This window comes from Microtus pennsylvanicus, chromosome 11, assembly GCF_037038515.1.
Source record: "Microtus pennsylvanicus isolate mMicPen1 chromosome 11, mMicPen1.hap1, whole genome shotgun sequence".
Lineage (NCBI taxonomy): Eukaryota > Metazoa > Chordata > Mammalia > Rodentia > Cricetidae > Microtus > Microtus pennsylvanicus.
In genome coordinates, this window is record NC_134589.1 from 62,747,875 (window position 1) to 62,772,021 (window position 24,147).

Consider the following 24,147-nt stretch of genomic DNA (forward strand, 5'->3'; position numbering starts at 1 on the left):
TCACCCCAACTGTCTCCTCAGGGCCCCCATGACTTCCTTATTACGCAGACTATAAATAAAAGGGTTCAGAACTGGAGTGACAATTGAGTAAAACACAGCCAGCACCTTGTCCCTTGAAGGAGAATGCAGGGAATGTGGCTGGCCATAAGTGGAGAGAGAGGTAACATAGAACATGCTGGCCACAGTCAGGTGGGAGGAGCAGGTGGACAGGGCTCTACTCTGCCCTTTCCCTGAGCGCATCTGGAATACAACAACCAACACACGAGCATAGGAAGCTAGAATGGCCAGGAAGGGGAGCAGCAGAATGACAAGGCCACTCAAGACGATTGTCTGCTCATATTGGGATGTGTCTTCACACACCAATGGCAGGAGAGATGGAAGCTCACAGAAGAAGTGGTTAACAATCCGAGATCCACAGAATGGAAGTTGAAATGCATACAGTACGTGAACTAAAGCATTGAAGGAGCTGCTACTCCAAGCACAGGAGACCATGGAGCAGCAGATCTTCCTGCTCATGAGCACAGGGTAGTGCAGGGGCCGGCAGATGGCTATGTACCTGTCATAGGACATGAAGCCCAGCAGCAGGGCTTCAGAGCCACCCAAGGTCAGAAACACAGTGGTTTGGATCTCGCAGCCCAGAAAGGAAATGGTGTTGGTGTCTGACAGGAAGTTAGCTGCCATCTTGGGCACGGTGGTGGAGATGAACATCATGTCAATGATGGAGAGCTGGCTGAGGAGGAAGTACATGGGGGTGTGGAGTCTCCGGTCCAGCCTGATGAGGAGGACCAGTGTGATGTTGCCTATCAGAGCTACTGCAAAGAGGATGGCGATGACTGTGAAGAGGAGAGCGTCCATCTGACCATACTGGAAAAGACCCACCAAAATGAAGTCTGTTGTCCAGCTGTGATTTCCCATTTCCATGGCTCAGACTGAACCATCAGAGCAGCCACAATCTGGAAGGGACATGGTCTGATGAGGATTGCCCTTGGGGAGAAAGCACATGACAGTTAACATGAGACAGATTATTCTGGAATAGCTCTAGGGCAATCTCTCTTCCATCCTGTATATTAAGATTTCATATGTTGAGAAATGCAGAATGAATCATCAAATCAGGGGATCACCTTCCCTACTCCTGTTCATTTCCCACGATTGAAGTCTGCAGATTCTTTTCTCTCATAGTCTTGAATACAAATACAAGGATAAAAATACAAAATTAATACAAAGGGGAAATGGGAGGAGAGATTTTTCAGGATTGCAGGATAAACATGTGCACTACAAATTATTTTGCTTATTTACTTTGTTTTAAAATTTTTTACTCTTCTCATAAGATTCTTTATTTTGATGGACTAAACTTAGGTTTTGGCAATGAAAACATTCTCTCACTTTTGGGACTAATTTCCTATGTCAGAATTGATCAAACATAGTACAATTTTTTGATGCTGTATTCCACCTGTCAGTTTTAATTATATGTAGGGATTAAGGTTTCTGCTGTATCTGCATAGAAGTTTGCAATCCTTATGAATTAGAATTAACTTATTCATGTAAGATTAATGTGGAGAAAAAGGTACAGTGGCTTAAGAAATCACTTAGCTGGAGCTGGAAAGATGGCTCAGCAGATGAGAGGACTGGCTGTTCTTTCAGAGGACACAGGTTGAAGTCCCAGAACACACATGACAGGTCACAACTGTCTGCGACTTTTGTTTCAGGGGAATCCAATACTCTATTTTGGCCTCCATGGGTTCCAGGTATACAAATGTTTCACAGACATACATACAAGGCAAGCAGCCATGCACGTAAAATTTTAAAAAGTAAAATAAAAATTAACTGATTGAATTTGACTTGGTACTTTTTTCTTCTCTGAGGAACCGTGTAGTATTTGCTGTGGGCTGACACAGAGCCTCGCTTCTCCATATCTGCACAGGGATTCAAGCTCTGGTAAACACTGGTTCTAAATACCTGGTGAAACGTCTGAAATAGTTCTACATTTCTTGGCATTTGTTTGACCTTGACTGACCACGGAGAGATCATTGCTGAGACACAAAGATGATTCAGTGATTAGTATGAGACTAAAGCATTTTACAGTTTTGAAATTGAAAAGTGGAAAATATCTTTACAAACATTATACGGCTGACTGGTTGAGTTAGAATTATCACAGTAGCTTATTTTTTCTGGTAGTAATTATACGTTTATTAGACTTTTGATTGTTATGGATATGTGCTGAACTCTCTGGATAAATGCACAAATGTCAGAAGATACTTTACTTCTCTGATCTTACTTACTTTTTATTTATTTATTTATTAAAGATTTCTGCCTCCTCCCATTTCCTTCCCCCTCCCCCAATCAAGTCCCTCTCCCTCATCAGCCGGAAGAGCAGTCAGGGTTCCCTGCCCTGTGGGAAATCCAAGGACCTCCCACATCCTTCCAGGTCTAGTAAGGTGAGAATCTTACTTTCTTAAAGTACTTAAAATATCCCTTTCAATCTACTTCACCATTTTCTGCTTGTTAAAGAATTCAGCAATAATGGCTTTAAGCTTAAAATCTTTAAACAGATCACTGGAATCAGAACCTTTGTGCTCTTCAGATCAAATTTTGTTGATGAAGGAGCAATAATAAACACTCATTATGTTTAAGGTTCTGTGTGATGGAGAGAACCTGATAAGACCTAAGTTTTCTTTTTGAAATAAGGCTGATTTTTTATTACATTATAAATAATACCAATCAAAATTTCCACTTCCTCCCCTCCTCCTACTTCCCACCCGTTCCCCTCGCCCACAAACCCTCCCCCCTCCCCTCTCCATTCCTAAGAGAGGGCAAGGTACCCTGCCCTGTGGGAAGTTCAAGCTCCTCCCCGCTACATCCAGGCTTAGGAAAGTATGCATCCAAATAGAATAGGATCCCAAAAAGCCAGTGCATGCAGTAGAGCAAATCCCAGCACCAATATCATTGGCTTTTCAGTCTGCCCCAAAAGTTGGGAACATGAGGGTGGGGGTGGGGTGCAGGAAAGGGGAGAGGGAGAGAGAGGGGAGAAAGGGAGGGTTGGGTAGAGCTTGGGGGAGTGGGATGGCTGAGATGGATGAAGGACGGATATGGGAGCAGGGAAGGAGATATCTTAATTGAAGGAGTCATTTTGGGGTGGGCAAGAGGCTTGGCTCTGGAGGGGTTTCCAGGAGTCCATGGGGATGACCCAGCTAGGACCCTGGGCAGTGGAGGAGAAGGTGCCTGAATTGGCCTTGTCCCATAGTCAGACTGATGACTATCCTGAATATCACCATAGAACCTTCTGGCAATGGATGGAGATAGAGACAGAGACCCACATCGGAGCACTGGACTGAGCTCCCAAGGTCCAGTTGAAGAGCGAAGGAGGGAGAATATGAGCAAGAAAGTCAGGACCACTAAGGGTTGGTCCACTCACTGATACAGTGTGCCTGAGCTAATGGGAGCTCACCAAATCCAGGTGGACTGGGACTGAACAAGCATGGGATCAAACTGGACAGTAGCAGAATTTTATCTGGCATTTTTTTTGCATTTGCAGTAGCCTAAACCACTTCATATTATTAATACACACCTAGTGATAGGTAGTGTCTATTTTAATATAGTTGTAATAGAAGAGCACATATGTTACTTTCACTAGACAATACTTCTTGGAACTAACACAGATAGATTCTATGGCAGCAGATGCTTTTGTAAGTAATGGACCCTCAACTTCAAGATTACAAATTTCCCAACATGATGTTAAAAACTTGTAAAAATTCAGAAATAAAAAGCAATGTAAAGGGACAGTAAAGGGTTGGCAAGATGGTAACACAGAAAATTTGGCATAAGATTGTGTGGAAGAGATTAAAAAAAGAGTAATACAGCTATGAGAGAATTCCATCCTGAAATACACACACTAAGTCATACAGACCATGTGCTTTATGACGTCATAGTGTAGTGCCCCGCTGCTATAGAGAGCACAGAGAGCTGCCCAGTGCTTAGAGTTGTTGTCCAACAGAGGTTGGACTCTGCCTTTTATGTGTGGTTTGTTTGGGTTTAAATTTTCTTTTCAATAGGAAGAATATGAAGGTGAGTCGCTAGGAAGGTAGAGAAAGAACAGAAGAGGGTTGGGGGAGTTGAAAGAAAATGATGAAAGCCTGAAATTCCAAGCAGTAAATAAAAACACAGAAAAATTGTTCTTGAAACAATAATAAGAAAATGGGAAAGAGTTTTCAAATATTTGAGATGATTTTGCCATCCATAGCTCCTTTCATGTATTAGTATTTGTTCTTGAAAAAGACTCATGCTGGAAAAAAAATGGTAAAGAATGAGGTAAGAAAGACTGTGTGTCTCTGTGTGTCTGCGTGTGTGTGTGTCTTCAGCAACAGAAAATGAAATACCTTATATACATGAGTAATTGGAACATAAGCTGTAAATAAGTGAATCATAAAAAGAATAGAAGGCTATAAAATGGTTTACAAAAATATACATCACTGTTAGTTAAATAAAATAATAGCTTTAATGCCAGAACTCAGAAGATAGAGGCAGGCAGATCCCTGTGAGCTCCAGGCCAGCCTGCTCTACAGAGTGAGACCCTGTCTAAGAATCATCATCACCATCCCATGAAATTATCAATAAGAAATGATGTTGAGAATACAGTCAGTTGTGCCCTGGGATGCGTTTTCTTAGTGCACGCGGATTACTTAACTTAGCTTTTATCATTGAACACCTTAGGGACTAACAGTTTCAGATTTCTAGTAAACACTGGACATTTTCTGAGCCAGGAATTCTAAGAACAGAAGGACTGTGATACAAAGGGGTCAATGGAGCTCGCTCTCTGAGAACAACCTGGAGCACTGAGCAGGACAATGAAAGGAGCTTCTATAGGTCATGAGTCGATGTAACCTGCTGGCAGCTCAGCTCTAAGGACTAGTGACAGATTTTCAATATAAACCCTAGACCATGAGCACAATCATAATGCCTGCTGCTCACAATGCAGACAAATATGCTACATGAATGCGGATGTGAACTAATAATAACAATCCCAGAAAGTTCAGAGGCGCTTACTGGTCTGTGTTTGTGTATCTCCACTGGCTGAAGAATTAACTCCACACATCCCCCTAATTCCCCTCACTGAAAAGAAATGCTGAGCTATTCCTGACTTTCACATAGCTCCTATACTGTGATAGTGATAACATTCTCCTGTTGCTCTCAGTGTCTGAGAGTCACCCTGGGTGTCAGGTGTTGTCAAGATCACGATGTCTGTCATTGCTAAGAGTGTGGGTTTCTGTGTATGTGTGTTCCTGTCTTATTGGGGCTCTACCTCAGAGCTCTGGACAGGCTAACCAAGTGCTTTGCAGCATCAGACCTTATTTTCTGACACAGAGTCCTGCCCTGTAACCCAGGCTGGACTCTATCTTGATCTTTGAGCCTCGTGTGTCTTGAACCTGCCATCCTCTTGCCTGCTCTTTTTGAGTGCTGGGATCCGAGGCTGCACCACAGTGCCCAAGTGTGCTCTGACCTTGGGTCATCAGGAGTGCTATTCACACTGAGCCCAGCAGCCCTTTCATGCTCTAAAGCAATGGTTCACAACTCCCTAAGGCTTTGATTCTTTTATACACTTCCTTATCTTGTGGTGACCGCCGCCCCCAATCACGAAATTATTTTAGTTCCTACTTAATAAGTGTAATTTTGCTAATGATACAAACCCTATGGTAAATATCTCTGTTTTCCGAGGGTCTTTGGGGTCATAACCCACAGGTTGAGAACAGCTGTTCTAATGTCTTTGGAGCTGGAAAAGCCCCATTTGCTGTTCTCTTCCTTTTACCACATATGAGAGCAGGATTTTTTTTTTAGTGTATTGGAAATCATCTAGTCAGGTTTCTCTACCTCTGAAGAAAAAACAAAAACATAGTCACTACCGCAAACAGCCACAGCAGCAGCAGCAGCAACAGTAGCAGCGGCAGCAGGGATCCATAACCCTCCCCTCCAGATGCCAATGGTTTGAACTTCATGCCATCCCAAATCCAACATGATTCAGAAGTGGATATTTCCCTTGAGTAGGTGAAAACGAGAAAGAGGTGTGCTTCCTTCCCAAAGACAGAATGTGACTATGCTGGTCCTGCTTCCTCAGGTAGAGAATTCACTGCAGGACCACACCTGTGCTCCCATGCTGAAATACTGAGCCCAGCCTTTGTCCCTATACCTGTGAGAGGCTGCACTCTAGAGCAAAGTGTGACTCCAGCACACATCTCAATAACACAGGTGTTCTTAAATCAATGCCTGGAAACACTTCTAGCCTGGAATAAATCTAAATCAGAACATGAGCCTACAAGAAAAGGATGCAGTGTTCTGTGCAGGTCGATGCCTGTTGGACATACCTGAACCAGCAGGTAGGGCTGGTTGTTTCTCAACAATTCTCCACGAGTTCTTCTTCACCTCAGGACTTCACTGGCCATGCGGCTCTCTGACAGCTGAGGAAATGTCCGTGAACCAACCTTCTGCACTCCACCCACGTGAGCCTTGGGGAATGTGGATGGGCTCTTTCTCCAGATGTCTAGACATGGACTGTCTGTCATTTAATTGAAAAACTAATTCAATAATAATTCAACTATGGTAAATCTAGCCACTTTGTTGGACATAAACCATTTCTCTGTGATGGTAACAGGAAAACAGACTGGCAAATCAGACACAGAAGAGCTCCTGACACTTTGCCCCCACCTAGAGACGGGCACTAGAGAGCACAGCCACTACTTCCTCAAGGAACTTTTATATGCAATTATGATACATCTGGTTATTTTTATAAAAGAGACGTTGGAAAGATACTTAAGTGCTCTGATCTATGAGCTGAGTCTTTTGAGGAGGAAAGGCTAAGTCGTACAGCCTCGAATTTCAACCATATTTTAGGAACTATGACCTGTCTATGAACATGGAAATTGCTTCTTATGCCTTACTGAAATAAACCTTCAGTCATCACTAAAATCTTCAGTGGAAAGTGGAACTTATACAGAACGCTGTATTTTTCTTCATCCTCTCAGGTGCTTTAGTGTCTTCAATGGTCTGGCTTCTTAATCAATGGTGGAACCCACAGGGTTTCTGTCTCAGCCCTTCTGGGAAAATGAGTCTCTTGACCACAATTAAACACACCATGTACACAAGACATAATTCATTAGAGCTGGCGTCTACATTCCATTTCAGGAAAGCATTTAAAATAGCCTTTGTAATCAATTCTCAAAGTATTTGTTTACATTACAAATAGTCACAGTTGGAAGTGGAAAAGCTGGTTCTGGTTTTGATGTTCATGTGAGAGACTCAGCTGCTCATAAGTAACAAACTGAAATATGTGGACCTTTGGAAAACAACACAAAGTAACAATGTGATATTACAAGGAGTTGAATGATCCAGACTTGGATGTGTTTCAGATATTGTAACATCCGACCCTGAAAAACATCCTGTTCCCTGAAGTAGACTTTTATTTCTGAAAGCTCCAGGTACATTCAAATGTGCTAATACCTCATCTCACCCTATGGAGAGAATTTAAATTGTGGCCATGTGGCCCCTTAATCTCTTCCTGTAGTGACAGTGTTTATTCAGGAATTGCTGTGAGATCGAGTAGAATGGATTGCCTTGCACACTGACGTGAAATCCTTGAGTCCTTTGATCTCGGGGGAAAGGAGAAAGAGCGGGAGGTATGGGCACTGTGTCGATTGGAATTGGCATTCAGAGGAAGCTAATGTGGATTCAGCAACTTGTCTCCTAGGCAGCTGGTTCCTATGCTCCTAGCCAGTACACATGATTTCTATCTCCTTTCCTTCGCTATAACACGTGCTATTAATTAGTTTGGGCCATTTTCTAAATAATACTTTATAAAGGTGTAAATGGCAAGAATCTTCCAGTTTTCTGTGAACGCTGACCAAGAGTTTTTGTAGGAATTCTATGCTGAGAATATTTCTAGAATGTGAAAATATAAATACATAGTTGTGATGTCATCTTAAGAAACAGGAAACAGGAGAAACACTGTTCCACGTGCACCATGCACCCAGGTAGTGTAGGAACCAGACAGCCACGGGCCTGGTACATTCTAATCCGGACTCCCGACCAGAGTCCAGAGAAACCCTTCACCTTGCCCAATGCAGTCAAATGCAACAGCCAGGAACCTAAAGCAACTGGCCGTTTGGCAGTATGCTAAACTCTTAGTGATGAGGTAGCATGGCCTGACACCTACCAGGGCAACTTGTATGTGACAAGCAGACTTCTTGCAGCTCTTGGGCTGTCCACTCCAGGCTGGGGGGTTGGGGCACAAGCCCACCTGGTATCTTGCAGAAGCAGCCAGTGGGACACTGTTGGTGTGAGCAGAGGTGTGGTATGGTGGTTCATGGGAGAGAGAGTCAGAATGGCTCAGGTTCTGTAGACAGAGGTGTATCCGAAGAGACAAGAGAGAAAGGGAGGGGCTGGAGAGATGGCTCAGTGGTTAAGAGCATTGCCTCCTCTTCCAAAGGTCCTGAGTTCAATTCCCAGAAACCACATGGTGGCTCACAACCATCTGTAAAGAGGTCTGGCGCCCTCTTCTGGCCTTCAGGCAAACAGACAGAATATTGTATACATAATAAATAAATAAATTTTAAAAAAAAGAGAGAAAGAGAGCATAAGAGATGGAGAGGGAGCTGAACCCTTGACCAGCAGACACACGTGGGAAAGCTTTCCCTGCACGCTGTCTGGGCTGCACAGCTGAGACCACCCTGTTGATGAGAGCACAGCTGCCCACCCCAGACCCAAGGATATGACATGGCCCTCCCTATCTTCTACCCCATCTATGATCGGCTTGAGCATTTGAAAGGCCCTGACCTTCAGACCCAGAGCTACAGGGTCTCCACAACACTGGGAAGCACAGGATATCCAGAAGGACCCAAACGGTTGCTCAGGGTTGATAGGGTAGCAGGAACCAGAGAGCTGAAGCCAGACCATTGACTCTGCAGTGAACACTTGCAAGTAAAGATTTATAGACAGAGAGTTTCATGGTGTGACTCAGAGTTTCACTCTGCAGCTTCAATGATGAAAGTTTAAAAGTTTTTCTCTTCCTTATTGTGTTTTTACTTATTTATTTACTCTTTTATTCTCTTTTCTTTTTTTCACTTAAATTTTGTATTATTTGAGAGATGTGCAGAGACAGAAGACAGAGGTTAATAGATGGCAAAATGCGGGGAATCGAGATACATGATTTTACATCTCATCAGCCCTCATTGTTCGTCATGTTCAGAGAGTCCAGTTTTATCCCATGCTTTTTCAGTCACAGTCCAGCTGGCCTTGGTGAGCTCCCAATAGATCAGCCCCCTTGTCTCAGTTGGTGGGTGCACCCCTCGTGGTCCTGACTTCTTTGCTCATGTTCTCCCTCCTTCTGCTCCTCATTGGGACCTTGGGAGCTCAGTCCAGTGCTCCAGTGTGGGTCTCTGTCTCTATCTCCATCCATCACCAGATGAAGATTCTATGATGATATGCAAGATATTCGTCAGTATTGCTCTAGGATAGGGACATTTCAGGTTCCCTATCCTCAGCTGCCCAAGGAACTAACTGGGGACCTCGGCTTGGGCACCTGGGAGCCCCTCTAGGGTCTGGTCTCTTGCTAAACCTAAAGTGGCTCCCTTAACTAAGAATTGTGGTTCCGTGCTCCCCTGTCCAACCTTCCTTTATCCCAATCCTCCTGTTTCCCCAAGGCCCCACCTCCTTCCCTTCTAACTTTTCTCTCCCCATCTCCCCTTACCCCCATACCACCCCACCCCCAAGATCCCAATTTTCTCCCCGGCAATTTTGTCTACTTCCCTTAGCCAGGAGGCTGATGAGACGCAAAGGACAATGGCACGGGGTTTTGATCCTATGTAATGTGCTGGCTTTGTGGGAGCCTAGCCAGTTTGGATGTTCACCTTCCTAGATATGGACGGAGGGGGGAGGACCTAGGACTTACCACAGGGCAGAAAACCCTGACTGCTCTTTGGACTGGAAAGGGAGGGGGAAAGGAGTAGGGGGGAGGGGGAGAAGGGTGGAGGAGGGGGAGGGAAATGGGAGGCTGGGAGGAGGTGGAAACTTATTTTTTTCTCTCCTTTTCTCAAAAAAAAAAGATACATGATTTTAAAGACACATAGAATAAATTAACTACAAAAAAACAGAAACAGGGGGCTGGAGAGTTGGCTCGGCGGTTAAGAGCATTGCCTGCTCTTCCGAAGGTCCTGAGTTCAATTCCCAGCAACCACATGGTGACTCACAACTGTCTATAATAAGGTCTGGTGCCCTCTTTTGGCCTGCACACACATGTGAACAGACTATTGTATACATAATAAATAAATATTTAAAAAAACAGAAACAGAAAACAACATAGAACATGTTCTAGAGAATTACCACAACACACCATGTGGAAAGCTTAGGGGTTATAGACAGATTTGGTTATGTTCCAGATAACAAAACTATAGAGGAGATACAGCTCCTTTCACTATTCTCTCTCTCTCTCTCTCTCTCTCTCTCTCTCTCTTTCTGTGTGTGAGTGCATAGTATAACACCATTTCTTTAATCATGCTCACATTCATACATAAAGACACATAGACACAAAAAGAAATTATACCTCTACCAAAACAATAAGCTTTTGTGACAACAAACATCATCACTTTATCAAAATAAAATCATCTGGAAAAAAAGGCTGTTTCCAAGGAATTGTGGACAGCCTGTGTAACTTGTTGTTGAAAATATCTGCAGGTAAATTTTCTGATATTCTCCATCAAAGTTCATTTGGTATGATATAAATATAGTAAGACCCCAAATTCAGATGCACATTTATGTTCATTTCTTCTCTGTTGCTATGATAACACACCTCCCCCCCCCCAAAGAAGCCTCAGGATGCTGTTGGGTCACCTTTCAGTACACTGTGAATATGAGTTGCTCTGATTGGTTGATAAATAAAGATGACCACTAAACTTTGCTAAAGCAGTGCAGAATGGTCCTTCAGGTTCCTGCTTCACAGAAGAAATTGCCAGACATTCTGCAAAACACGTAGGAAAGCATCTGACAAACTCTGCCAAAATAGGCAGGACAGACCCTCAAATTTCCTGCTTCACTGAAAAGTCTGCCCGATACTCTAGGCATATAAGCTGCAGATGGATATCTAATGTTACATAAGAACTTTGGGTGACTGTCCAGGCAGACAAATGTTTCCGTCATTTTTCGAGTTCTGTGAGATGATGCTTTTGCACACTCAAAAAAATTGTCACTCTTTGGTTTAATAAAATGCTGATTGGCCATTAGCCAGGCATGAAGTATATACAGGGAAACAAGACTAAGAGAATTCTGGGCAAAGGAAAGACAGAGAGATTCAGTCACGAGCCAGATACAGAGGAAACAAGATGAGAATGCCTATCTGATAAAAGGTACCAAACCACATGATTAAACATAGATAAGAATTGTGGGTTAATTTAAGTTGTAAGAGCTAGTTAGTAATAAGGCCAAGCTAATACATTAAACAGTTTTTAATTAATATGAGCCTCTCTGTGTTTCTTTGGGACTGAAGTGCTGTATTACATGGCAGGACAAACACTTTTATTTACACTAGTGTTTAGGAAGTTTCTTGCAGTGCACTTCCTGTTTACTCAGGTAATATTATATACTTCTGGTGACTTTGATGGAGTTGAAGACAATATAATTTTAATTATAGTTTCCTTAATTATGATAAATGATTGATATGAAGCTTTGGACTCACAGAGATAGGATAGATGATAGAGTACTTTTTACTTTTGCAAAACACAAATGGAATGGATGTTGCAACTGATTCTTGCTTGATAACTGTTTCCTTATATGTTATTTTATTATGCTAAAATGAAAAACTTTATTTTTTGATTAGACAGAAATGGGGAGATGCAGTGGAATGGTCTTTCTGTACACTGTGAATATACGGTGCTTTCATTGGTTGGTAAATAAAGCTGCTTTGGCCTATGACAAGGGAGGTAGAGACAGGTGGGAAATTCAAGCAGAGATATAGGAGAATAGCAGAGTCTGAGAGTTGGCAGACTCCAAGGAGCCAACATGCCAGAGTAACAGTGATAAGCCATGGGTCACGTAGCCAAACACAGATTAATATAAATGGGTTGATTTAAGGTAAGAGGTACCAAGTAATAAGCCAATGCAATTGGTCAAGCATTTATAAGAAACAGTAAACCTCTGAGCAGTTATTTGGGAACTTGCAAGCAGGAGAGAAATGGCAAATATTTAAGGGAGGAGGGATATTTTTTGGCTCACAGTTCCAGAGGTATATAGACCATCAGGTTAGGAATGACATGGCAGCAGAAAGGGAAGGTGTGGTGCTATGTCCAGGAGGTTGGCTGGCCACATTGCATCTGTACTCAGGAAGCAGAACACAGAACAGGAAATAGGGACAGGGCACACAACCTCAGAGCCTAGCCTTCATTACCCATTTCATTGAATATCCATATTGTAAAGGTTCCAAATCTTCCCAAACACTATTACCATCTAGGGACTGATTATTTTAATGCATGAATCTCTAGGGACAGATCATTCTCAAATCACAAAGAAGGGATGCATGAGGGAGAGTCCTGAGGATACTTAGCAACTTCAGTCTTTCGATTTTTTTTATTTTTTTTATTGATAAAAAAAGAATAAAGAAAAGAAAAAAAAACAAATTTCCACCTCCTCCCAGCCTCCCATTTCCCTCCCCCTCCTCCCACTCTTCTCCCCTTCCCCCCACTCCTCTCCCCCTCCCTTTCCAGTCCAAAGAGCTGTCAGGGTTTCCTGCCCTGTGGTAAGTCCTAGGTCCTCCCCCCTCCGTCCATATCTAGGAAGGTGAACATCCAGACTGGCTAGGCTCCCACCAAGCCAGCACATTGCGTAGGATCAAAACCGCGTGCCATTGTCCTTGGCGTCTCATTAGCCCTCATTGTTCGCCATGTTCCGAGAGTCCAGTTTTATCCCATGCTTTTTCAGTCACAGTCCAGCTGGCCTTGGTGAGCTCCCAATAGATCAGCCCCCTTGTCTCAGTTGGTGGGTGCACCCCTCGTGGTCCCGACTTCTTTGCTCATGTTCTCCCTCCTTCTGCTCCTCATTGGGACCTTGGGAGCTCAGTCCAGTGCTCCAGTGTGGGTCTCTGTCTCTATCTCCATCCATCGCCAGATGCAAGTTCTAGGATGATATGCAATATATTCGTCAGTATTGCTCTAGGGTATGGTCATTTCAGGTTCCCTATCCTCAGCTGCCCAGGGAACTAACTGGGGACCTCAGCTTGGGCACCTGGGAGCCCCTCTAGGGTCAAGTCTCCTGCCCACCCTAAAGTGGGTCCCTTAACTAAGAATTGTGGTTCCGTGCTCCCCTATCCAACCTTCCTTTATCCCGATCCTCCTGTTTCCCCAAGTCCCCCCTCCTTCCCTTCTACCTTTTCTCTCCCCATCTCCCCTAACCCCCATCCCACCCCACCCCCAAGATCCCACTTTTCTCCCCGGCAATTTTGTCTACTTCCCTTATCCAAGAGGATAACTATATGTTTTTCCTTGGGTTCACCTTCTTACTTAGCTTCTTTAGATTCGCCTATTGTAGACTCCGTGAACCCTATTTATGGCTAGAAACCAATTATGAGTGAGTACATCCCATGTTCATCTTTTTGGGTCTGGGATACCTCACTCAGGATAGTGTTTTCTATTTCCATCCATTTGCATGCAAAATTCGAGAAGTCATTGTTTTTTACCGCAGCGTAGTACTCTAGTGTGTATATATTCCATACTTTCTTCATCCATTCTTCCATTGAAGGGCATCTAGGTTGTTTCCAGGTTCTGGCTTTACAAATAATACTGCTATGAACATAGTTGAACAAATGCTTTTGACATGTGATAGAGCATCTCTTGGGTAAATTCCCAAGAGTGGTATTGCTGGGTCCAGGGGTAGGTTGATCCCGAATTTCCTGAGAAACCGAAACACTGACTTCCACAGTGGTTGCACAAGATTGCATTCCCACCAGCAATGGATGAGGGTACCCCTTCCTCCACAGCCTCTCCAGCAAAGGCTATCCTTGGTGTTTTTGACTTTAGCCAATCTGACAGGTGTAAGATGATATCTCAAAGTTGTTTTGATTTGCATTTCCCTGATCGCTAAGGAGGTTGAGCATGACCTTAAGTGTCTTTTGGCCATTTGAACTTCTTCTGTTGAGAATTCTCTGTTCAGTTCAGCGCCCCATTTTCTAATTGGGTTAATTAGCATTTTAAAGTCTAGTTTCTTGAGTTCTTTATATATTTTGGAGATCAGACCTTTGTCTGTTGCGGGGTTGGTGAAGATCTTCTCCCAGTCAGTAGGTTGCCTTTGTGTCTTAGTGACAGTGTCCTTTGCTTTACAGAAGCTTCTCAGTTTTAGTAGGTCCCATTTATTCAATGTTGCCCTTAATGTCTGTGCTTCTGGGGTTATACCTAAGAAGCGATCGCCTGTGCCCATCTGTTGTAGGGTATTTCCCACTTTCTCTTCTATCAGATTCAGTGTTTTCGGGCTGATATTGAGGTCTTTAATCCATTTGGACTTGAGTTTTGTGCACTGTGATAGATATGGGTCTATTTTCATTCTTCTACAGGTTGACATCCAGTTGTGCCAGCACCATTTGTTGAAGATGCTTTCTTTCTTCCAATGTATACTTTTAGCTCCTTTATCGAAAATGAGGTGTTCATAGGTTTGTGGGATAAAGTCCGGGTCTTCTATACGATTCCATTGGTCGACTTCTCTGTTTTTATGCCAGTACCACCCTGTTTTCATTACTGTAGCTCTGTAATAGAGTTTGAAGTCAGGGATGGTAATGCCTCCAGAAGATCCTTTATTGTATAGGATTGTTTTGGCTATCCTGGGTTTTTTGTTTTTCCATATAAAGTTGATTATTGTCCTCTCCAGATCTGTGAAGAATTTTGATGGGATCTTGATGGGGATTGCATTGAATCTATAAATTGCCTTTGGTAGAATTGCCATTTTTACTACGTTGATCCTCCCAATCCAAGAGCAAGGGATGTCCATCCATTTTTTGGTATCCTCTTCAATTTCTTTCTTCAATGCCTTAAAGTTCTTGTCAGATAGATCTTTCACTTCCTTGGTTAGATTTACCCCAAGATATTTTATGCTGTTTGTGGCTATCGTGAATGGAGAAGCTTCTCTGATTTCCCTCTCTGCTTCCATATCCTTTGAGTATAAGAGGGCGACTGATTTTTTGGAGTTGATCTTGTATCCTGCCACATTACTAAAGCTGTTTATCAGCTGTAAAAGTTCTTTGGTGGAATTTTGGGGGTCGCTTATGTACACTATCATATCATCTGCGAATAACGAAAGTTTAACTTCTTCCTTTCCAATTCGAATCCCCTTGATCCCATTATGCTGTCTTATTGCTATTGCTAGAACTTCCAGCACTATATTGAAGAGGTATGGCGAAAGTGGGCAGCCTTGTCGTGTTCCTGAGTTAAGCGGGATGGCTTTGAGTTTCTCTCCGTTTAATTTGATGTTAGCTGTCGGCTTGCTGTATATAGCTTTTATTATATTTAGGTATGACCCTTGTATCCCTAATCTCTCCAAGACTTTTAACATAAATGGATGTTGAATTTTGTCAAATGCTTTTTCAGCATCTAATGAAATGATCATATGGTTTTTTTCTTTCAGTTTATTTATATGATGGATTACATTGATAGATTTTCGTATGTTGAACCAGCCCTGCATCTCAGGAATGAAGCCTACTTGATCATAATGGATAATTTTTCGGATGTGTTCTTGGATTCGGTTTGCCAGTATTTTGTTGAGGATTTTTGCGTCGATATTCATGAGTGAGATCGGCCTGTAATTCTCTTTCCTGGTTGAGTCTTTGTGTGGTTTTGGTATCAGAGTAACTGTAGCTTCATAAAAGGAATTTGGTAGTGACCCTTCTGTTTCTATATTGTGGAATACATTGAGGAGTATAGGTATTAGGTCTTCTTGGATTTTGAGTGAGTCTATGGATGGCTTTAAACTACAAGAAAATAAATTAACAAGAGTGAGATGTTCATGGAGGAAATTAACTTTGATTAGAGCCAAGAACAGGTGTTTCTAGGGGTCATTAAACTTACACTCTAGTTATTGGCTTCAGTAACAAAGAAGCAATAATGTACCTCTAAAATTTTCTATCATAGATAATTATGTATAAGTGTGGGTATGGATGTGGACTTGTGCACATCAGTGTTGGTGCCTTGGAAACTAGAGTTTGTGAATACCCTTTAATTGAAGTTAAAGATAGATGTGAGCTATTTCACATGGGTGCTGGGAACTGAACTCATGTCCTCCAGAAGAGCAGCCAGTTCTATTAATGGCCATGCCACCTCTCTAGTCTCACAACATGTATGTTTTAAAACAGAATTATAATGTTACTTATAATTGTACTTAAGTGAATAGATGTTTCTATTTATTGATTATTAAACTACATGACAATGATTTGAATATTTTAAAAAAGAGGAGCTACTGAATACTCTGATTAGCGGTTATGAGCACTGATTGCTCATCCAGAGGACCTGGTGCAATTCGCAACATCCACAAAGTAGCTCATAAGCACGTGTAACTTAAAATGAAAGCAAAACAAAAGGCAATGATTGTAAAGCAACAGAAAGAAACCCATGAACAAAACCTGTGCACACTGGCTCACATCTTTAATCCTAGCACTTGTGAGGCAGAGGTAGGAGAGATTCTATGAGTTTGAGGCAATTCTGGTCCACATAAGGAGCTCCAGAATAGCCAGGACTACAAAGGGACACACTAAAAAAAATCATATAATAAAAGGAATATTCAAAAAATTTCATTGAAGTAACACTGATGATCTCAACATTCATTTTCTATTCACCATGGATAAAACACACAAATCTTGATGCAGGACTATTCTGGGCCAATTTGCCCTAATGTTCTTCTCATAAGCTAGCATGATGCTGGAAAATGAGCATAAAAGAGTTTGTGTAAAGAGACAGAGTCTGAGCTGACAGACAGATCCTTTGCTGATGCCTATTACCAAGCAATTAATGAATTTTGGAGAAAGGTATTAATAAAATGGAGTCAGTGAGACATCACTAAATGGCGTGGAGAACAATCAACCTTTATTTACCTGGGAATAGTTACACAAGCATCAAAGGAAACAGTAACTTATCTCCTTCTCTATTTTTTTGAGAATTGTCCTTAAGATATGTCATACTATCAAAAGAGATGTACATTCTTAAATAATAGTTGTATCCGACAAAACCCAGCAAAATATTCCAGGTTTATGTAAAGTCTCTGCGCACATACAGCTGTCCTCATAAACTTCAGGAAGAGCTTCCAGAGCAAGAGGTGAGCAAGTGCATAGAAGGCGACTATACTGACTCACACCGTCTGAGAAGACACGGTGCCTAGCCTCAGGGCAGAAGAGGGTAAAGTTCTGTGAAGAGAAACCCAGGATGACAGGCAGCCAGAGATCCCAGGGACAAGGACAAAGCCCTTGATCTCCCTCAGAGCCAACATTCAGATTCAAACCATCAACTCCATGTGACACTGGGAGGACCAAGTTTCCTGTTCTTGTTGGTTTAGTTAGACAACTTGATGAACGTCCAATGGAACATCAATCCTGCCGGCTTCCCAGGTAATGTTCAAGACCAGCTTTTATTTCAGTCCACAAGGTGACCCAAAGCCATGTTTCTGTCCCAATATCCATCACCCCAACTGTCTCCTCAGGGCCCCCATGACTACCTTGTTACGCAGGCTGTAGATAAATGGGTTCAGAACAGGAGTGACAATTGAATAAAGCACAGCCAGCACTTTGTTCCTTGAAGGAGAATGCAGGGAGTGTGGCCGAGTGTAAGTGCACAGAGTGGTAACATAGAACATACTGGCCACAGTCAGGTGGGAGGAGCAGGTGGACAGGGCTCTACTCCGCCCTTTCCCTGAGCGCATCTGGAACACAACAACCAACACACGAGCATAGGAAGCTAGAATGGCCAGGAAGGGGAGCAGCAAAATGACAAGGCCACTCATGAGGACTGTGTGCTCATATTGGGAAGTGTCTTCACACACCAATGGCAGGAGAAATGGCACTTCACAGAAGAAGTGGTTAACCTTCCTGGATCTACAGAATGGAAGTTGAAACACATACAGCGTGTGTATTAAAGCATTGAAGGAGCTGCTGCTCCAGGCACAGGAGACCATGGAGCAGCAGATCTTCCTGCTCATGAGCACAGGGTAGTGCAGGGGCCGGCAGATGGCTATGTACCTGTCATAGGACATGAAGCCCAGCAGCAGGGCTTCAGAGCCACCCAAGGTCCCAAACACAAAGGCTTGGCTCTTACAGCCCAGAAAGGAAATGTTCTTGGTGTCTGACAGGAAGTTAGCTGCCATCTTGGGCACGGTGGTAGAGATGTACATCATGTCGATGATGGAGAGCTGGCTGAGGAGGAAGTACATGGGGGTGTGGAGTCTCTGGTCCAGCCTGATGAGGAGGACCAGTGTGATGTTGCCTAGCAGAGCTACTGCAAAGAGGATGGCGATGACTGTGAAGAGGAGAGTGTCCATCTGGCCATACTGGAAAAGACCCACCAAGATGAAGTCTGTTGTCCAGCTGTGATTTCCCGTTTCCATGGCTCACACTGAACCATCAGAGCAGCCACAATCTGGAAAGGACATGGTCTGATGAGGACTGCCATTGGGGAGAAAGCAAATGACAGTTACCATATGAGATACATTGTTCTGGAATAGCTCTAGGCAATCTCTCTTTTATACTGTGTATTAAGCTTTCATATGTTGTAAAATGCAGAATGTGTGCATCAAATCAGGGGATCACTTTCCCTGCTCCTACTCATTTTACATGATCGATGTCTGTAGATTCTTCCGTCTCAATATCTTGGTGAAATACAAAGACAAACGATAAAAATACAAAATTAATACAAAGGGGACATGGGAGGAGAGATTTTACAGGATTGCAGAATAAATGTGTTAAGAACAAATTATTTTGTTTACTCTTTTTGTTTTCAAAAGTTTAATCTTTTGAATAGAGTCTTTACTTTGATGGGCTGAAATTTAGGTTTTCAATGAAGGCAATCTCTCACTTTTGTGATCAATTTATTATGTCAGAATTGATCAAATATAGTGTAATTGTTAATGATTCTTTATTGCACCTTTAGTTTTAATTATATGTAGCAATTAAGATTTTTGCAGTATCTACATAGAAGTTTGCAATCCTTATGAATTAAAATTAACTTATTCATATAAACTTAACATGGAGAAAAATTACAATGGCTTAAGAAATCATTTAGTTGGAGCTGGAAAGATGGCAGATAAGAGCACTGGCTGTTCTTTCAGAGGACACAGGTTGAAGTCCAAGAACACACATGACAGCTCATAACTGTCTGCATGTTTTGTTTCATGGGAGTCCAATACTCTATTCTGGCCTTCATGGGTATCAAATATACAAGTGTTGCAAAGACATACATGCAGGTAAGCACACATGTACATAAAATAAAGTAAAATAAAAACCAACTGATTGACTTTGACTAGTATTTTTTACTCTTTGATATACTGTGCAATGTTTTCTCTTGGCTGACACAGAACCTGGATTCTTTACATTTGCATGGGGACTCAAGCCCTAGTAAGTACTGGTTCTAAATACTCCGTGCAATGGTCTGAAAATAGCTCTATGTTTCTTGGCATTTGTTTGACCTTGACTGACCACAGAGAAGTCATTGCTGAGACACAAAGATGATGGAGTGCTTACTATGAGACTAAAGCATTTTACAATTTGAAATTAAAAAGTAAAAAATATCCTTACAAACATTAAATTGGCTGACTGAGTTAGAATTATCACAGTAGCAGAATTTTATCTGGCATTTTTTGCATTTGCAGTAGTCTAAACAATTTCACATTATTAATACACACCTGGTGATAGGTAGGCTCTAATTTAATATGGTTGTAATAGAACAGCACATATGTTACTTTCACCGGACAATACTTCTTGGACCTAAAATAGATTGACTCTATGGTAGCAGATGATTTTGTAGTAATGGACCCTCAACTTCAATATTACAAATTGCCAACATCATGTAAAAATTCATAAAAATTCAGAAATAAAAAGCAAACTAAGGGATAGTAAAGGATTGGCAAGACGTTAACACAAAAAATTGGCATAAAATTGTATGGAAAAGATAAAAAATAGTAATACAGCTATGAGAGAATTCCATCCTGAAATACACACACTAAGTGATATAGAAAATGTGAGTTATGACGTCATAGTATAGTGCCCCGATGCTATAGAGAGCACAGAACTTAGAGTTGTTGGACAACACAAGTTGGACTCTGTCTCTTTTTGTTTTGTTTGAGTTTTGTTTTTCTTTTCAATAGGAAGACCATGACATTGGGGGGCTAGGAAGGTGGAGAAAGAGCTGAAGGGGGTTGGAGAAGTTGAAAGCCTGAAATTCCAAAAACAGGAAAAAAAGCACAAAAACTGCTCTTGAAGTGATAATAAGAAAATGGAAAACTATTTTAATATATTTGAAATGATTTTCCCATCTATGACTTTTTTCTTGAATTAGTATTTGTTCTTGAAAAAGACTCATGCTAAAAAATGATAAAGAATGAAGTAAAAAAGATGTGTGTGTGTGTATGTTCAGCAACAAGAAAATTAAATACCTTAAATACATGAGTAGTTGGAATATAAGCTGTATATAAGTGATTCAAGAAAAGGAAAATAGAAAACTATAAAATTGTTTACATAAATATACATCACTGTTACTTAAATAAAATAGTAGCTTTAATCCCAGTACTCAGAAGATAGAGGCAGGCAGATCCCTGTGAGCTCCAGGCCAGCCTGCTCTACAGAATGAGACCCTGTCTAAGAATCATTATCATCATGATGATTCTTCACCTCATGAAATTATCAATAAGATATGATGTTGAAAACACAGTCAGTTGTGCACCAGGATACGTTTTCTTAGTGCACGTGGATTACTTAACTTAGCTTTTATCATTGAACACCTTAGGGACTAACAGTTTCTGATTTCCAGTAAACACTGGACAACATTTCCTGAGCCAGGAATTCTTAGAACAGAAGGACTGTGATACAAAGGGGTCAATGGAGCTCGCTCTCTGAGAACAACCTGGAGCACTGAGCAGGACAATGAGAAGGAGCTTCTATAGGTCACGAGTCTATGTAACCTGCTGGCAGCTCAGCTCTGAGCACTAGTGACAGATTTTCAATATAAAACCTAAACCAGGAGCACAATTATAATGCCTGTTGCTCACGATAAACTAAAACACTCTACATGAATGCAGATGTAAACTAATAATAACAATCCCAGAAAGCTCAGAGGTGCTTTCTGATCTTTGCTTGTGTGTCTCCCTTTGCTGTAGAATTAAACCCACACACCCCGTAATTCCCCTAACTGAAAAGAAATGCTGAATTTTCCATGGCTTTCATTGCTCCTATACCGATAGTGATAACATTCTCCTGTTGCTCTCAGTGTCTGAGAGTCACTCTGGGTGTAGGTGATGTCATGATGTCTGTCAAGGCTAAGGGTATTAGTTTCTCTCTCTCTCTCTCTCTCTCTCTCTCTCTCTCTCTCTCTCTCTCTCTCTCTCTGTGTGTGTGTATGTATGTATGTTTATGTGTTACTGGGGCTCTAACTCAGAGCTCTTGACAGCCTAGCCAAGTGCTTTGAAGCATCAGACCTTGTTTTCTGACTCAGAGTCCTGCCCTATAACTCAGGCTGGACAGGATCTCGATCTTTGAGCTTCACGTGTCTTGAACCTGCCATTCTCTTGCCTGCTCTTTTTGAGTGCTGGGATCCGAGGCTGCACCACAGTGCCCAAGTGTGCTCTGACCTTGGGTCATCAGGAGTGCTATTCACACTGAGCCCAGCAGCCCTTTCATGCTCTAAAGCAGTGGTTCTCAACCTCCCTAAGGCTTCGACCATTTACACATTTCCTCATCTTGTGGTGACCCCCGCCCCAACCATGAAATTATTTTAGTTGCTACTTCATAACTGTGTTTCAGAAGTGGATATTTCCCTTGAGCAGGTGAAGACGAGAAAGAGGTGTGCTTCCTTCCCAAAGACAGAATGTGACTCTGCTGTCCTGCTCCCTCAGGTAGAGAATTCACTGCAGGACCACACCTGTGCTCCCATGCTGGGACACTGAGCCCAGCCTTTGTCCCTACAACTGTGAGAGGCTGCACTTCAGAGCACTGTGTGACTTCAGCACACACCTCAATAACACAGGTGTCTTAAATCAATGCCTGGAAACACTTCTAGCCTGGAATAAATCTAAATCAGAACATGAGCCTCCAAGAAAAGGATGCAGTGTTCTGTGCAGGTCGATGCCTGTTGGACATACCTGAACCAGCAGGCAGGGCTAGTTGTGTCTCAACAATTCTCCACGAGTTCTGCTTCACCTCAGGATGTCACCGGCCATGCAGCTCTCTGACAGCTGAGGAAGCGTGCGTGAACCAACCTTCTGCACTCCACCCACCTGCGCCTTGAACATGGGGAATGTGGATGTGGATGGACTCTTTCTCCAGATGTCTAGACATGGACTGTCTGTCATTTCATTGGAAATCTAATTCAATAATAACTCAACTATGGTACATCTAACCACTTTGTTGGACATATGTCTTTTCTCGTGGAAACAGACCTACAAAAGCAGACACAGAAGAGCTCCTGACACTTTGCCCCCACCTAGAGATGGGCACTAGAGAGCACAGCTGTGAATTCCTAAGTAAGTTTTATATGCAATTATGACATATGTGATTATTTTTACAAAAGAAACATAGGAAAGGCAAGTGATGTGCTCCGAGGGACAGATTCTCCTGAGCTGCGTCTTCTGAAGAGGAAAGGCTAACCTGCTACAGTCTCTAATCTCAACCATATTTTAGGAACTATGACTGCTCTATGAATTCAGAAGTTGTTGCTTTTGCCTTATCTAAATAAACCTTCAGACCACACTAAAATCTTCAGTGGAGAGTGGAACTCTACATAACACTGTCGTTATCTTCATCCTCTCAGGTGCTTTAGTGTCTTCAATGGTCTGGCCACCTAATCAAGGGTGGAACTCAACACAGCTTCTGTCTCAGCCCTTCTGGGAACACTATTCTCTTGACCACAATTAAACACACCATGTACACAAGACATAACTCATTAGAGCTGGTATCTGCAGTTCATATCAGGAAGCATTTAAAATAGCATTCATAATCAATTCTCAAAGTATTTGTTTACATTACAAATAGTCACCACTGGAAGTGTAAAAGCTGGTTCTGGTTTTGATGTTCATGTGAGAGACTCAGCTGCTCATAAGTAACAAACTGAAATATGTAGACCTTTGGAAAACAACACAAAGTAACAATGTGATATTACAAGGAGTTGAATAATCAAGGCTTTGGTGTGTTTCAGATATTGTAACATCCGACCCTGAAAACAATCTTGATGCCTGAAGTAGACTATTATTTCTGAAAACTCCAGGTACATTCAAATGTGCTAATACCTCATCTCACCCCATGGAGAGAATCTAGACTGTGGCCAAGTTCCCACTTAATGTCTTTCTATAGTAGCAGTGTTCATTCAGGGGAATTGCTGTGAGATTGAGTAGAATGAATTTCCTTGCACACTGAGGTGAAATCCTTCAGCTCTTTACTCAGAGGGAAAAGGAGAAAGAGTGGAAGGCTCGGGCAGAGTGGTGACTGGAATTCGCATCCAGAGGTAGTTGATGTGGATTCAACAACTTGCCTTTTAGGCAGCTAGCTCCTATGCGCCTAGCCAATAAACATGATTTCTATTTCCTTTCCTTCACTATAACACATACTATTAATTAGTTTGGGCTGTTTTTCAGTTTCTAAATAATACTTTTTAAAGGCAGGAATCTTCCAATTTTTTGTGAATGCTGGCAAAGAGTTTGGGTAGGGATTCTATGTTGAAGATATTTCTAGAATGTGAAAATACAAATACATAGTTTGAATCTCATCTTAAGAAAGAGAAAATAGGAGAAACCCCCTTCTCGTGGACTATGCAGTTGGGATGTGTGACCTAGCCAGCCATGGCGTATACATTCTAACCTGGACCCATGACGGGAGTCCAGAGAAACCCTTCAACCTGTGCCATGCAACCTAACTCACCAGTCAGGAGCCTATGGCATTTGGCCATTTGGCAC

At 42.2% G+C, this 24,147-nt stretch overlaps 2 protein-coding genes across 2 annotated transcripts; both read right to left on the reverse strand.

Annotated features, from left to right (window-relative positions):
- LOC142860779 (olfactory receptor 2AK2-like) lies at positions 1-921 on the reverse strand. Its single transcript, XM_075992499.1, has one exon. It carries the CDS (start codon positions 919-921, stop codon positions 1-3), a length of 921 nt encoding a protein of 306 aa, XP_075848614.1.
- Positions 922-17,676: 16,755 nt separating this feature from the next.
- LOC142860776 (olfactory receptor 2AK2-like) lies at positions 17,677-18,597 on the reverse strand. Its single transcript, XM_075992496.1, has one exon. The coding sequence runs from the start codon at positions 18,595-18,597 to the stop codon at positions 17,677-17,679; it is 921 nt and encodes a 306-aa protein (XP_075848611.1).
- Positions 18,598-24,147: the final 5,550 nt, after the last annotated feature.